At 37.3% G+C, this 16,423-nt stretch overlaps 1 protein-coding gene across 1 annotated transcript in view; it reads left to right on the top strand.

Annotated features, from left to right (window-relative positions):
- Positions 1-16,423, top strand: part of LPGAT1 (lysophosphatidylglycerol acyltransferase 1) — a 65,572-nt gene that overhangs the window by 18,558 nt on the left and 30,591 nt on the right. Inside the window, exons 2-3 of the mRNA XM_009492289.2 lie at positions 8,597-8,715; positions 15,185-15,280. Of these exons, the coding sequence (XP_009490564.2) occupies positions 8,597-8,715; positions 15,185-15,280 (215 nt within the window). The remainder of the gene's footprint in view (positions 1-8,596; positions 8,716-15,184; positions 15,281-16,423) is intronic.

Here is a 16,423-nt window from a genome sequence, read left to right on the forward strand (position 1 = left end):
ACCCTGTTTGTCAGCTCTGTTCCCGCTCGGTTAGTTGCTCAGCAGTAGTGATGGGGCAGATGAGTATGGGTGAAGTACTGTAGTAACCTGCTGAGTTCAAGTTATTAAGAATACAGAGCTGCAGCCAACTGTTCTTTGCTTGAAAGGGTGGTAAGGGTAACAATAACAGCAAGCTCTGTATTTGTAGCATTTTTTAGTTACCCAGCTGCACTGGTATGTTTTTTAATCAAAGAAACACTCTTTCCTCTTCTCACTGCTCTTCTATGGTACTTAACCTTTTACAAAGAAAAACATGCTTGAATTGTTGTAATGGTGTTGTATTCTGAAATTCCCCTGTTTTCAAAGGAACTTTGCTTTTTAATTCTAGAAAAGCCAGTCTGGTTTTAATAAAACTGTCTTACAGATAGAACTTGCTTTGAGCTTAAGATGTATTTTGCATTGTAGCCATACTTAAAATACTGTAGTTTCAATATACAGCACACTGAATAGGACTTTTAAGAATGTGGCATCAACGTACACAAATTTGATTTTGGACTACTTTCTTGTTAAGAGTAAACATCAGTGTTACAGGTGAAGCCACAAGAGTTTGACTCTTGCATTTTAAAAAAAATGGAAAAGTGTTCTGTTGATTTAGTATATAAAGTAATTTGCTCAAGTGGCGAGAATCCATTCTCACTTGTAAAAATCATCCTTGTAGATTAAGAGACTGAAATGTAGGACCCACTGCCTTGTCTGACAAAAAGGATCTATTTAGGCAAGTGTTGGACCTCTCTGCGTTGAGGGATTGACTCTGTGGGGTGTTTCCATCATTGTTTCTGACCTAGGGGTTGAATGACAGAAAGCGCAAACTGGTAAAAAAAACTTGTATGTCTTGGTTCTTCTACTTAAAATTTTCAAATCCATAGTATCTGTCTAGGGAGCAATAAGACATCTGTGGACCAAAATTTCTTGGGACATTTTTTCCCAATCACAGTTGGCCCTGTGGTTGTCAAGGAGGTTTCTCACCACATAAAATTGCGCAGTCTTAGTAAGCTGCAAATTTTGCCTTTGCTCTGTGTAACAACTTATCTGAGATCCTTCTATTCCGAGTCTCTTTGATGCTTGCTTTACGGAAATGTGTTTCTTTGCTTCTGTCACAGTGTTACAGCTTTTTGGTCGCCCCCAGAATTGACAGTGTTTCTTTCCACAATGTAACTAGGAATGACCAAAATGGTACTGAGTGTCAGCTTCAAATATGAACTAAAGTGACAACAGTTAATCTGAAGTATATTTACCGTTGGTTCAGATTTTTCTGTCTTTTTAGGACCTTGGTGACAACGTGCTTCTAACTAGGTAATTTTTAGTGCATACTTTGAAACTTCTAAGGATTGTTTTTAACTTCCAAGCCTGACTGTTTGATTTTCAGTATTCCTTAATAACATTTTCTTGTTGTTCTGATGTTTTGTTTCCTAAGTGTGTTAAAAATGTAAAAAAGTATTCTTTCATGGCGAGAAAAAATGGCGAGACTGCCCCATTGTTTTGCTGCTGCTTCTTCTAGGCTTCAAACAAACTGATTTTTTTTTTTTCCTGGCCATTATAACATCTGCAGTACGTAAGGTAGTAGAGCATTAGGATATTAGTTCATGAATGCGTTGATGTTCCTCTGGGTAGTTAATACTTAATGTATTTTATCTGTCACCGGGGAGGAATGTGCTGTACAGCTTGCTCCTTCTGCAAGTGGTCTGACTCATGAGCTTGAGGTACTTCAAAAGGATTTCAGCACTCCATCCCATTCTTCAGTCTTGCAGTTGCTTTTCTAATAATAGAAGCAGCAAAACAGACAGTGGAGTTGCTTTTCAGCAGCTACAGTTTATTACCAGTATAGTCACGACAGCTGACATCAATCACAATCTTACATTTTGCAGTCCACGTTTGCCTGTGTGGCTACGAACACTGCGTCTCTTGTACCGCTCCTTGGAAGCAGTAACCCCCATATCCAACTGGGGTTCCAGTTTGGCTGGTCAGAACTGTGAGCTGTGGGACTTTGGTGCCTCTACAATTCAAGCAGTATTGTGGGAGCAGCATAAAATAGCTGTTGGAGACCTCCAGCAAAACATGGAGGGTCTGTCCAGTGAAAGTTACGTTCTTATAAGACTTAAAATATATTTAAACTAATCCTTAAATATCTGTAGTGAGCATAGCTTGCGTATCCTGACAGAATTTGTTAACTTTAAAAGTTTTCTTCTTATATAAACTGCTTGCCTAGCATAATTGTGAAGAGGTGAAGCTCTTGGAATTATGTTGCCTGTATTGAAGTCAGTGGAAGAAGTTCACTTCACTGAAGGTTGAGCTAAGGTTTCGTGTTTATTGATTCCCAGTCACATATGGCTAAAAGCAGCACTCTCTTCAGCCACAAGCATCATCTCTTGTGCCAGTGAATTATAGAACTCAAGCAAACTGTACCCATGAGGTCTTGAACATGCACTCCAGGGAAATTATATCAGTCTTCAAAAGTTGTCATTGCTGGGGCCTATTTCCAAAAGGAACTGCTGTGCTTTAGGAAAAATGTGTTCTTGGGTTGGTTAGAAAGAAGAAAGAGCCAGGGCATCTCTGTTTTAATTGTCTCCTGTTTTTAACACCTCTTACTGTCAGTTAATTGAAGTAAGAGTTTGAGTTGACTCAGGGCGTAAATATTTTGACTGCTAAAGTCCTCTTCTCCACAAAGCAGATCTGTCTGTAAACTGCAGAAAGGGATGGTGGAAGCTAAGAAGAATGGAACTGAAAGCAAAAGGAAATGTCCGTTGTTTCCTACAATGAAGTATAGACATGTGCAAATTGGTTTGTCACAGAAAAATGAAGATGGTGACTGGGACATCTTAAACCCAGCCTTGGTTTATTAACATGTACTGTAGGAACAATCTCCCTTTATTTGCAGGCTTCTCTTCCCTAGCTGCTGCTGCTTCTCTGACTTCTCTATGATAAGCATTTTTCTTGATGGAACTAAAAGGAAAAATTTGTTGGTGCAGGTCAGTTTATTATTATCATAAAAGTCTGAATCAAGTTAGCTGTAAAAGGTGCTTTTTTTGGTATCAAAATCCTTTTGAAACTGTATTTTTACAACCTTAAGATGTGTACATTGTAATAGCATGGAAATTGACGGTACTTTTGTTAGTAAGGGTATGTTCTTTAATAGGAAAAGAAAGATAACACATTAAGTGAAGCTGTGTTTAATGAGATATGATGTTGTATGCATGTTCTTTACCTCCTTTTCTGGACTGCACTTTTATTGATTACCTGTGTGTCTTGTGTGTACTTAGAGACAGTATGTGAAGGTTTCCTTGGCAGTATGAATTTTGGAAGGTATGGGTGGGATAGGAAGAGATATTTTTCTCTTTCCAGTAGTATCTATCTGATAAGATATCTAAATAACCTTCTAACCCTAAAATACGTGCCTAATAAATGTAAAAACCTAACTGTATGCTGATTTGCTTAGTCCGCTATTTGTTTTCCTTTTTTTCACTGTAGGCAACCAATTCAGAGACAAATGCCTTTAACCTTTTTGTTAAGGGGAAAAAAACACCTTTAGCACATCTTTATCCATTTTTTTTTTTTTTAATGCAGTCTAGGCATGCTAAGTAATAGTTAACGTCTGGCACCACTTCTGGGTTTTCTTAATGCCAGCTATTAAAGAATCCCATCTATAAAGGAGAGACAAATGAGTTTAACAGCTGTGCATAGCTACTCTAGCTGAAACACGCTTTGATGAGCCATTTGTGAATAACAGTAAAGTAGGGTTGCAACTTGCCAGACACAAATGCTTGAGTATGAGGAGGAACATTTAAAACAGAAACCTGGTTTCATGAGTTACAGTCACTATTGAATACGTAATAATAATGTTCCTGCTTTTAGAAAGCAAGGTGGCTTTTGAGGAAGCAGAGGAGACTGTCCATTAATAATGCCGTTTATTTGTTACTGAAAGTTTCCAAGCGATTGACAAAAGGTGGTACTGTTCTGTTCCAAGTGTTGCCAACCTGCAACTTCTTGGAACAGGTTTACTTCAAGTCTTGCCACAGGGATGCAAGTGATTACAAGTGATCAGAAGAAAAATAAACTAAGCAGTGGGAAGTTATGGAGTAAAAGTTCTTAACTTCTCCGATTTCTAGAGAAAGTTGTGAATATTGTGTGTAGACTCAAATCTAAAGGGCAAATAAAGTGGGTATCCAAATCAATTATACATTTATATATATCATAACTTCCAGGTAATTTATCTAGCTGTTTTATGGGTTTGGGTTTTTTAATATTTGTGACTAGAACACTTAAAAGAGTTTCCCTGATCTTGCTGTAAAGCATCAGTCTTTTCATGTTTTTTATTTATGGGATTGATATGATAGCTTTTAGATTTGGATGACACTAGTATGAGAATTGCATCTAGTTCCTTCACTGCCCATTTCCTAATGGCTGTTGAAATTTCTGGCAGGAGGCTTTTTTGCTTTCTGATTCAGTGGAGAAATAAGAAGTTAAAACTCAGTACATTTTGAAATAATAACCCTAGGTATTCATTAGAACTTAACTTGTTAAGATGCCAATAAAATTTATGCCAATTTTTATGGCACACACTGTAGTGAAGCTATTAACTGTAACGAAGAAGAGATGGTCAAAAATTTCAGAACATTTTTTAAGTTTTAAAATACGCTATGCAAAATGAAGTGGTTCATATTAATTGCTCAGCAATTGTGCAGAATACTAGACTGCCATTCTTGCCAGGTATATTCAAGAGTATAAAATAAATCTACTGAACTGTTAGCTGAGTAGTCATTTGCCCAGCCTAATGACATACTGCAATTAAAGTGCTTAAATATTTATTCATAGCATTGCTTACATGCACACAGTTATGTTAAGGACATGATTACAAAGCAGCCAAGTGTTCTGAGAACTCTCAATAGCTACATTTAGATGTGTAGTAGTTCAGTAAAAACGTGGGGAAAAACTCCTTTATTGCTTTTATTTTCTTCTTTAAGCTCTGCAAGGATTAGCTCATAAAAGCTCGGTTTGCAGCTGGTTATATGAAATATTTTCTTGATGTTTTAGAGACCTGTGTACATCTTGGGCTTGTTATAACAGAAGGATAAATCTTCCTGTCTTATGGCGCATGCAATTGCAAGTAAACTTGTCTTCATCCTTTCCTGGAGAAGCCTTTTGCTTACAACACTAAGTCACAAATGAAGTATCTCTTACAGCTAAGGCACTTCTGTCTCAATCTTTTGGTAAAAGATGCCATTACTAATCAGGGTTGCCAGATTTTCTTGGTACCGAGTTTACCATGATTTCAAATTACCATGTTAAACTGATTTCCTGCTCTTTCCTTCCTTTACATTATTTCACTATGTTAAACTGCGTTTGCAGAAATCTAACTATTGTGAGCATGTAGACACGGAACCGGTATCCTCATAAAATGTGCCCTGGCAATAGAAGGAAGCCGTGGAGGAATGTTTGCTGGTTTTCAGGCCCCTGAGTGACAAATATTTATCTTTGAACTGTTTTGTCTCGTTACAGTGGAGCAAAGCAGTGTTCCTGGTTCTGCTGCCATGCAGCTGAGGTTTTCATTTGAATGTTTCCAACTGCAGTGGAGGAATGTCATAGCACAAGTATTTCTTAAAGCAATAGGTGCTCCTTTTGAAAATTTCAGTGTGGTAGGAAAATTGAAGACAAGCATTTATCCCCCCCCCCTCACACACACCCCCCCCCCAACTTTAAAGGGACACTGTGAACTTAAAATTCTAGATATTTGAGGGTTTTTTTTCTTCTTTAAAAATTGTGGTAATGGCAGTGGTTTTCCTGCACACTTTTGTGGCTTGCTGTTCTGTTTCCAATCCAGAAATGCTCTATGAAGGACTTGCACAAACTGATTCATTTCTCCTTGATAATCAGGTCAATCAATTGACCATAAAGCAGTATTAAGCACAAGAGACAGCCTGATTGCCTGAGGAGAAATGACAGAGGGAAAAGAAACTAGGTGATGTCCAGCTGAATCACTGTGATTTAATAACTTAATACCTGTCAGCTGAGCCACAGAAGTTGAGCTATTAGCCTGGCCAGTTGATAGGTAAAACGAATTCAGTAAATCAATTAAAGAATTAAATCAAATTTTTTTTTGTACCTTGCATTTGGAGTGGGATAACAGAGCCAACCTTTTTACTACTTCTCAGCTGAAACTTGCCAGTGCATTGTAAACTGGTTGTGTGTTTTTACCCTCTATTGTATTTAACAAGAGTGGCTAAAGTACTCTAGGTAACAGTAGAAGCTTTTTTCCCTGTTTTTCTTTGACTGGGGCCTAATCTGAAAGTTTCAAAGTCAGACATTAGTCTTCATCTAATATGCTAAAAATGTGCTTTTTTCTAGCAAAGCTTCATAAGTTCTCCTCTTTAGTTGTTTTCAATTGTGTGCTACTTCTCATGGCTTACATTTTTCGGTCATGAACTTTAATAATCCTTGAGAAAGTTAGATCTGTGACAGATTTTTGAAGATAAAAAAATAATTTCTTTTTAAAAAGTGCTCTACAGTAGAAATGATTATTAGTAGAAATTGATATGTTCCAGGGAAGTATCTATAGTAAAGTAATCCATTTTTTCTCTGAGTGCTCTAGAAATAAAATAATTCTATTTGGAAATAATTAGCTACTTGTGAGAAACCTTATTTTGCAGATGCTTAATGTATTTAGTACTTAGTTTTTATTACTTTTGGAAACCCACAGTTCAGTAAGACTGTTGTATATTGGCTGCTTAATAAAGACACTGAAGTAATAATTTCAAAGTCAGTACATGGTTGACTCATTTCCCTTTAAAACAATTCTTGTTTCATCTTAGTTTCTTGCCTTGTGGGGTACTGCCATAGGTAGATATGTGAAATACTTCATAAGGAAGGCAGATGGTCAACTATGACTACCATGCGCAGGCATTTTCCAACTTCTGTGGAGTTAGAGAGGGCATCGGAGGGAATTTGCATGTAATCGAGGAGGAGGGATAAAGGGGATCTTCCAAGTTCATGTTAGGAAAAATAAGAAAGGTTCTGTGCTTAGCTTGCCTGGGGAAAGGAAACGAGGTTGAACACTGTGGAATGAATAGTCCTCCCCACCTTAGAATCAGACTAGAGATGCAATCTACTTGTGACCAGCATTTTATTTTTTTTACTTTGTGTTCAAGTCTCAATTCAGTACTAATTTGGGAGCTGTTAGAAAGTAACAGAAGTGGCAATTTTCAAAGGTGTGATGCTTGTTGGATTACTGCAAGGACAGGGAAGCTATGCATGGATTACTGCTTCTTGTCTTCAGTGTGTAGCCTACTGCTTTTGCATCAGTTAAACCACTGCTTAAAAGACAGGTAGTAGTAAAGTAATTAATTGTCCTGTGATGGGAGTTGTTCGCTGCCTGGAGACCTGTTAATAACAGTACTAAAGATTCGGTAGTGGAGGTGAAATATTTCCTTTGATGTCAGAAATCAAAATAATAGCCAGTAAGAACCACTTAAGATACTGAACAAAGACAGAAGCATAATCATATCCTACATGCATGGGCAATGCATCTTACTTTTCCTTTTGAACTTCATAGAGCTACTCTGCCTGCCCATCCTTTCCCTTTACCCTGCATTGCAGTAACCATCCCTTTTATTGAAGAGGGCCAGACACACTCTGCTCGCTTGTCTCTTTGCCCCAATAACAGCATTAGACGTATTCTAGTCTTTAGTTTACGACAGACTTTTTCTAGTTTTCTACCCTATGTTCTTCTTTGGGAGGCACTCTTCTCTTTCTCTGTTTAGTTACTTTGTGATGATGGAACTAGCAATTTTAACTCCTTTTCCTTACCTCAGCATATTTTTGCTAGTCATAGTTGGATGATCAACAGCTGTAGCTTCCTCCTGACATCATTCTTGCCAGTGGAGTATCTGGTCTCTGGTCTACAAAATAGTGACTAATGGTTCTAATTAGAACTATCTAACTAGAACTGTCTCTTAGAACTAATAGACATCTGAGCAGCATTTTCTGAACCCACTTTCTTGCCTATAGCTAACTTGTTTAGATTTGAATTACTGAGTTTGTTTAATGTAGCATTTTAAACCTAATGATCCAACTACACATTTTTTTGGTTTGCTTTTACTGGAGTCGTTTAATAATAGTAAGTGTAGAAATGAAACAAACTTGCTAAGTTTAAAAAAACAACAAAAAAACATTTTTGACAACATGATTTTTTTTTTTTAATCTAATGAGGTGAGACAGTTGAGTTTGAAAGCTGGATCAAAAGCTTATGTAATTTTGAGACCCTAAATATAGAATGGTGTAATGACACAAAAAGATCAATCTCTGTGCATTTGTTCTGGTGGAGTATTTTTGTTTTGTTTTTATTCTGTGCATGCAATTTAAAACTAAGCTGGATACCCTCTGCTTGGAAAAATGGTCTTGCTAATATTCCTATCTTATGCTATGTGCCAATTTAAATTGACATATAGCGTGTAGGTTTATTTATTTTAATTGTCTGGGTATGGGGTCTTTGGGGTTTTTTGTTCTGTTGATAGTAAAATTTCCATGCAGTCACTGTAAAATTTACCTTTTTTTTTTTTTTTAATAGTAGTGGAATGGGGTGATGATGTTAAAGCAGTGTCAGAAGATGAAGCCATGGTGCTGGTGAACCATCAAGCAACGGGTGATGTCTGCACTCTGATGATGTGCCTTCAGGATAAAGGCACGGTAGGCTACAAACGGGGAGTGGGATAGCTTCTGTGTATGCAATCTGTTACCTTGGGTGTGTTTGTATCTGTGTGGTACTGATGACTGGCTTTTGTGTGTTAATCCACCAAATAATCTCAAGGCCCTGAACAGGAAGCTTTTTGTTTAGATTTGGTTTAATGTGACAGCCAGTAGGTTGGAGCTGGTTTTAGACCATAAGCATTGCCTTTGAAGAAGGTCAAATACGAGCTGAGTCAGTATGCATCCAGTCTAGGTTAACAAAGAGAGAAGCAGATCTCCTTGCAGGTCATCATGTACTTGACTTTTTCATCTCACCTCGTGCCCTTGTGTAACTCATGCCAACTTTGCTCAAACCGACACAGGTCTAGCTTCTTGTTTATGACTTTATTCCAGTATGGAATTTTTCTCAAAGTTAGAAGCAAGTTGTGTATGTGATTTTGGTAGGAGTTCAGAAACTGAAAGTGACTTCCCTATGAGGGCATGTCCAAGCTAAGCTAGCTAGCTAAGGTCAAAATTGCTTGAGCTCTTAGTTCACAAACTCTTAAGCATTTCTTGGTGAGAAGTGCAACTAATGTCAATTGTTTCACACATTGCTATTCAGAAAATTCACATCTAGGAAGTGTAGTGCTGGAAACTAGAGTATGTGATCTAAACAAACAGGAAATGGAATTTATGTGCAAATCAGGAGGAAGGGGGTATGTATGATTAGGCTACAAAGGGTGGGAGACATACCTGCCAAGCCAAAAAAATGCATCAGCGCTGTCTGTCTTAGTGTTGTCTTCTTTCTTGTGACCATGTGGTGAAGAAACAAGGAAAACAACAATGGCTTTTTGTTGCATCTGCACAACTTGTAACTGGCACTCAAAAAAACCTCAAACCAAACTCAAAAAAGAAAGTATGAAAATGCCACTCAAGATTGAGCAGAGACTAATTTCTACTGTAGCCTAGAGAAGACTGTGTTTTAAAAGTACTTTTAATTGCTTCAATTTCTTTTGGAATTGAGGAAGTTAGGTATTTATGGTGTTCTGTACTGTATCCCAGTGAGTAGAATGACAGAATAAACACTCTTTAATTCCCTTCATCAAAATTATGCATAGGACAATCTATGATAAAGCTATGCCTGTGAGAGTATAGTCATATGGATATATATTGCATATAATCTTGACTATTGATGTCCCAGGTGTTTTAAATGTCATAGAACTTCTTTGACTCATGTATGTATACTAGTGTATATATAAATCTAAGCCATATTTATCCTGTTTGACTCCATAGCTAAAAAGTTTCAGTCAAGACAAAGTAAGTTTCAGTGGGTGTAGAAGATGTTAAAAATGGAGGAAGGCATTGAGATAGCAAATAATCCTCACCATGGAAATTGTTAGGTTTGCAGGTTTTCAGAAAAGCAAAACATCCTTAAAATCCCTATTTTTTTTCCCCTTAAATAATTGTAGTCATTGTTCTTGGAATATACATGTCCAGAGCCTAGTATGGCCTTAATGTTTTTAGCTAGTAAAGAAATAAAAAAAGTACGAGCTTCATTCAACACATGCTTCAAATATAGCAAGAGTAGTACAAGTGGCTAAAAATAATGAAAAGATTGGTATAGTTTATCCTTGATAGAACTTGCTGATTCAGGTGTTTTTAAGTAGCATGCTTCATATTTCTAAACAGAAGAGAATTGTCTTTACTTTGAGTAACTGTGAAACCACTGGAGGAAAAAAAAAAACCCAAACCTACCTGTCCAAAAGAAATCATTATACATTAGGCAACTATTTAAATTAGGCAGTTTTCTTTAAATACAGTTTAAACTTAACATGGAGTCCTTCACAGCCTTCATATTCACCTGTTAGCAACAAGATAGTAATTTCCAAGAATTGGGTTTATTTTTTTAGGATGGTTAAGCTGCAGTAATTCCTAAACACTTTACCAATCGGACAATACTTTTTAGCTCTCAAAGTATTTTGTGAAAGTGAAAGGCTCAATACCATTTCACACAGAAGGGCATACAAGAAGTAAAACAGCTTACCAAAGGCAGCCTCTAGGTGATGATGGTGCAGTGGCAGAACTAGGAAGACCTTCCTCCTGTGGCAGTCCAAAATGTCTTTTGCTTGCTTTTGCCAGCCAGTACAGATTGCAACCAGATGTAATCTGCAAGCATTTAGTGTTGAATGCTGCTTTTTAAAAAATGTTAATTTAAGACGTCAGAAGTGTTTGATTTAAAGTTCTATGTTTTTCTGTGTAGTGAGGAAGAATACTGAAATGATCTTGCAGCTTGACAATGTTTCCTAAGGGCCATGTCAGAAACCGTGATGGTATTTTTTTCTAGTATTTTATAAATTTTTTCATACAAATGGCAGTGTAGTCTATCTGTTTTAAACAAATTTAATCTCACTAAGCAGTAAGCTAAAATACATGTGTTAAGATGTTTCTTGTCTTTCAGAGTCACTTATGTGAATAAGGAAAACATGATCTCTTATTAGGGAAGTGGAACTTGGCTAAAAGTTAGACTTTTAATGGAAGGACTGGACTGGTATTGTTTGACTAATACATGTTACCATAAGACAAGCCACACAGAGCAAGGTTTCATCTGGATCAGAAGTGATCTAATTACACTTCTTACATAGTTAAAGAAATTGTTTTAAATTGTTTGTGAAAGTAAGTGTTAAAACAAACTTACTAAGTTAGTTGAGGTCTCATAAACATTAAAAGTTATGTGTTTAACAAAGAGAAGGAGCTTAAAATGCTGCCATTGCTGCTTTCTGACTGGATTAGGACTGATAAATGTGGATATTTTTTCTGATTTAGAGCAGAGAAGCAGTGTCAGGAGGAGTGCAGTGGATAGAAAAAAATAAGGCTTGCAGTTGTTTGAGTGCAAGTTTCAAGACACGCGTTCCCAAGTTTCATTGCTAAGTTAGAGGTGCTTGAAAGATGAAAGTCAGTCTATTCAGGATGCTTTGTTATGAAATCTATGTGGAGTGAAATGAAAGTGGGCCTGTGAATAGGAGGCACCTAGATTTTTTTTATAAAATTGGTAAAAGCTTTTTTTACATTCTGAACTTATTTAAGCAGGAAGGATGAAGGAAAAAGGACCTGAAATGGCATCCAAAAATTCTTTCAATCCATAAACAACTATGAATCTGTGCTCAAAAGACTGCTGAATGTTTTTGCTTAAATGTCCTTGAAGTGCAAGTGATAAGAGACTCATCTGATAAGCATTGTTTTGTTCCTGAGGATACTAAATGGAAGAGCCACCACCAATATCTTGCAGCATCCTCTGTTCTGCCCTTGGTAGCAGAACAGGATGAATATCCATTAATCTAGTTTGCCTTTTGATTGCAAACAAGGTAATTGTGTCCTATTCTTTGAACTCCTCCTTTTTGATTTTATGCGTTAGAATGTATGTATATATTCATTAATTCATACAGAAAAATATTTCCTCTTTGTAATTCTAACCACTGCCTAGGCTTATAGGCAGATTTGTAATCACTGAGCTCTGGAGTTTGCCTCTTAGTAGCCCACTTCCAGCAAACTGTCTGTGTGTTTTGTCTTAGTTATAACTTGTACATCACACTGATCTTTCACACAGTCACATCACTCCTCAAAAAGACTGAAGAAGTCCAGGAATGCTAGTTAGAAGCCCTGTGTCACCTAAAACATGGTGGGGTGGACTTCAGACTCTGAAGAGCAATGATCAACTTTTAGGATAAACCTACCGTCATCTAAATAAAAAGACAATAAAAAATGGCATGGGAGGAGAGGAGCAGTAGCACTGCTGGGCAAGAGTTCCTCCTCCAGGGTTGCCATAGAACATCTAGGGACCAATGTTGACTCCTTAAGACACAAACCTTTTCTTTTCAGGGAGGCAGATTATTAAACGTGCATATCTCCTCCAGTAAAATAGATTATGTTGGTTTAACTTCTGCTTGATATAATAGAACAATAATTGTCAAAATGCCAAAGTAGTAGATTAACACTGATAGTCATATGGGTACTGCTGCAGTACTGCTGCAGGCTAAATCATCATCAGTGGAATTTTGGTGGTGTTTTGATTGAAGGATATGTTTCCCTACACCGGCCTGTCATCTTTGGGCTGGTGCATGGGCATGAACTTAAGATATTGTAGTGCCTTGAAGAGCAGTAACACCTCTCAGTGATGCGTTTTTTAACTCTTGTCCTTAGGGCACACCTTTTCTTTCCTTTTTTTCCTCCCCTCCCTAAGGCTTTCTAATTTACCGAAACGAAAAGAATGTGAATCTCTGCAGAGAAGAATTTTTGCTTTAAGATCCTCTGTTTTATTTAACACAGGCCTGGGGATGGCTGTATGAGAAACCATTTCACCAATATTAGTCTCAAGTGGGGAGTTATACCTAGGAATTAATTTTTCTTTTCTCACTCACAAATACATAGTGTGTCTTTGTTCCCTTGGATGTGTAGCACTTAGTAAGATATACCACTGGCAGACAGGGAAGGATACTAGCATGTCACAGAGAAGAAATGGATGCTTGTTTCCAAAGCAGAACCTTTCATATCTTTGAGAGCTGTCCTTTTCTCTCAGACGTGGTTTCGTTTTCCACTTCCAGTGTTGCTAGAGGGTCCAGAAATGGGTGCTCTTGTGTTATCCAAGATCTTCAAATAGAAAGTTTGCTAGTATTAAAAAAACCACAAAAGTTGAGGTGTTCTTAATGTGCTCTTAGGCAAGGATAGCTAACTTCTAAATGTGACATTCAGATTTTGCTGGGAGATCAGCTATATGTCTAAGGTAGTAAAGTATCTTGAATGTTCTTTGGCAGGTGTGTTCTTGCAAGTGTGTAAAAACTTCACTTTGCTGAGCATCCAGCCGCAGTTGTCTAAGGATAGGTAAAAGAAACAGGATATGTGACAGTTACCTTTCTCCAAATATATAACCCAGGATTCATTTATAGCTTCTGTGGTTGAAAGGGAGAATAGGTACTCAGAGCACTCCAAGAGATAATTAGATTTCTTTGGAAGAAAGGCTTACTGATACATGCAACTCTTAGATACAAATTGCAAATTATTGACCTGCTTTTACAAAATGGAATTCCTGCATGAAATATGATCTTCTTTCTACAAACTCCACATAGACATGTGAAGATGTGAAAACAGGTAAAAGCCACCACCTTTCACTGTATCGAACTATTTTGTTAGAAGCATTGTTGTAGGCATGGATGTGGATTCTATTTCAGTTAATGTGCAAGCCTCTGGTTTTAGAGAGAAGTGTAGAGTACACTTCAGCAGTACAGGTAATCAATGAATACATGAACAATGCATTGTATTTTCTAGAGGAAGTCTTTATTTCTTAGACTGTCTTTGCCTCAAGTTATGTATCTTGGACAACTGGAAGATGCCAAGCAGAAAGGTGCCTGTTTAAAATTCAAAAAATGATCTTCTGACTAGCAAAGAAATGTCATGGTTCTCCATATGCTTTTTTGATAGTGATAAATGGAAGAGTACTATGTTATATGACTTCAAGTTTCACTGAACTTGAATCAGTCTTGGTGTGGCCTTATAACATAGGGAAGAGTAAAGGCAGTTAGCCTCATGTATGATTGAGAGCATGTAAGAGACACTGGATTTTCCAGTTTTGGGGAGCCAGTTCCTACCCCTCTCAAAATCTACATGTGGGAGCTATAAAGAGGAAAGACCTTGTGAGAGAAGAAGCTTTTCCATTCTGTTATGTACCTTTTCTGGAATAATTCTTCTATTTTAAATCTCAAAGGACTGAACAGATATAGTGTGTGCCTTCCCTGTCCTGTAAGAAGTGATGGTTAAAGTGAATCTAATAGCTCAGCCTCTGGTTTTGCCTTCTCAATGTGCTTCTTGGCCAGGACAAGGAGCATGACTTAATGAAATTCTCAGGGATGTATGTGACTGCTGTGCCATGAGAGAAATCGGTAATGGCATGTGGGTTGTACAGAGGTCTCAGTGAATGCTGCTGTTCAAAGATAGAGTGAGCATGTATAGAGCACGTGCACATCAGAAGCATGAGAACAACATGATCTCATCCCCAAAATCGCTAAGTACAGAAAAATACACGGAAACATGTTTTTGTGGTAGACATAAAACAGTTGGAGATTTCAAATACATATCTGTATTGGTTTGTGTACTTTAACAAATACTGAAAATGGTTTTAGTTTGCAGCTGGCTTGAAATTGTGGTGGTATGTCAATAAGAAGCATTACACTACCTGTGTGAAAAGTTGGAGTTGAAATTACTCTAGTGTATGACTAATAGTGTAGAGCTGTATATTATATTGCAAAAAGGGAGCTGTTTAATCCTGCTCTTGAGGGAGAAGTGTAGCACCTGTGCTGCTTTATACTTTGCAGCATAAAGGACTTTGTTCCATACATTTGCTAGTTTTATTGCTGTTGCAAGGGTGATAATAATGTGACCAGTATATACATAATTCTCTGCAGTTGATATTTACTAAACTTTTTTTTTTTGAACTTTGCAGGTTGTCCGTCAGATGATGTGGCTGATGGATCATATTTTTAAGTATACAAACTTTGGCATTGTGTCTCTAATCCATGGAGACTTCTTTATAAGACAGGTAAATGGAAACACATAATAGTGCTTTGATTTATCCTTATATTTGGAACATTGTGGTGTTACGGGACTTAGTTGTTACCTACCAGATGGTTTACAGGATGAAATAACTATGTTGTAATGTGTGTATTTGGGTAGAGCTTTGTTCTGAAACTGCTTTTTTTCCCCAAGCTTATTTTATTATTTGCCTAGACATGAATGTGTACGGAACCCAATTATGATGGGGGCCTTTTATGAGAGAGGTGTACAGGCAAAGTATGTGGACAGTCCTTTTTGTCTCTCTGCTACTGTTGTTGGTGCCTCTCTTCTTTCCTTAGTGACCTTGAAGCTGTGCAATGAGTCTGGTTAGGTCACTGTTCTGACTGTCAGTTTCAGATAAGGAAAGGCAGGACCATCCCTTTTGATGGTGATATCATAGTCGACCAGTTTAAGGTGGTGATGGAGCTGCATAAATAGTAATTAATTGATTCTTGAAGGTTAATTATTATTTGAGTGTCAGGAAAGCATATGTGTTGAGCCCAGCATCTCAAATGTTAAGGTCTGAAAACCTCAGATTATTTCTTAGGATTTGCGGGGGTTTTTTTGTTGTTTGGTAGCTGTTGATCAAACTGCACTCTAAAAGTAGAAACTTAGAAGTACAATGACAAGCATGGACCTGCCTGCCAGTTAGGTAAACTGTGACATCCAGCATACACATTTCTTTCCTCTTCTTATTTTTATTTGTCTGGACTTAAAATGTATGGGCAGCCAGAGAGATTTAATGAATTTTCACTTTACAGAGAAGGAAAAGCTAATTTCCTCAGAATGAAATAAAGAAATACTTAATCACAGCTATACACAGCTAAAGTGAGATTTCTCACTAAGACTAGAGGCATGGTTAGAAAACCTCAGGCAAAATTAGGTAATAAAATAAAGGTCTCTAGAGATACAGAACTGTTTACTGTGAGAGTATGGAAAGGAACAGGGTTTGACACTTTGTAAATCTATTTTGATAGTTAAAAATCACAAGATACACATTTTAAGGTACACATGGCTGTCAGCTTGTTAATTGTAATTTCTGAATGTGGTGTTGCAATTCTAGCTACAAAACCAAACCATTGCTGCGCTGCAAAAACTTAAGGCTTTTCCTCATTTTTGTAAAGTGGCT

This window comes from Pelecanus crispus, chromosome 3 (assembly GCF_030463565.1).
Source record: "Pelecanus crispus isolate bPelCri1 chromosome 3, bPelCri1.pri, whole genome shotgun sequence".
Classification (NCBI taxonomy): Eukaryota; Metazoa; Chordata; class Aves; order Pelecaniformes; family Pelecanidae; genus Pelecanus; species Pelecanus crispus.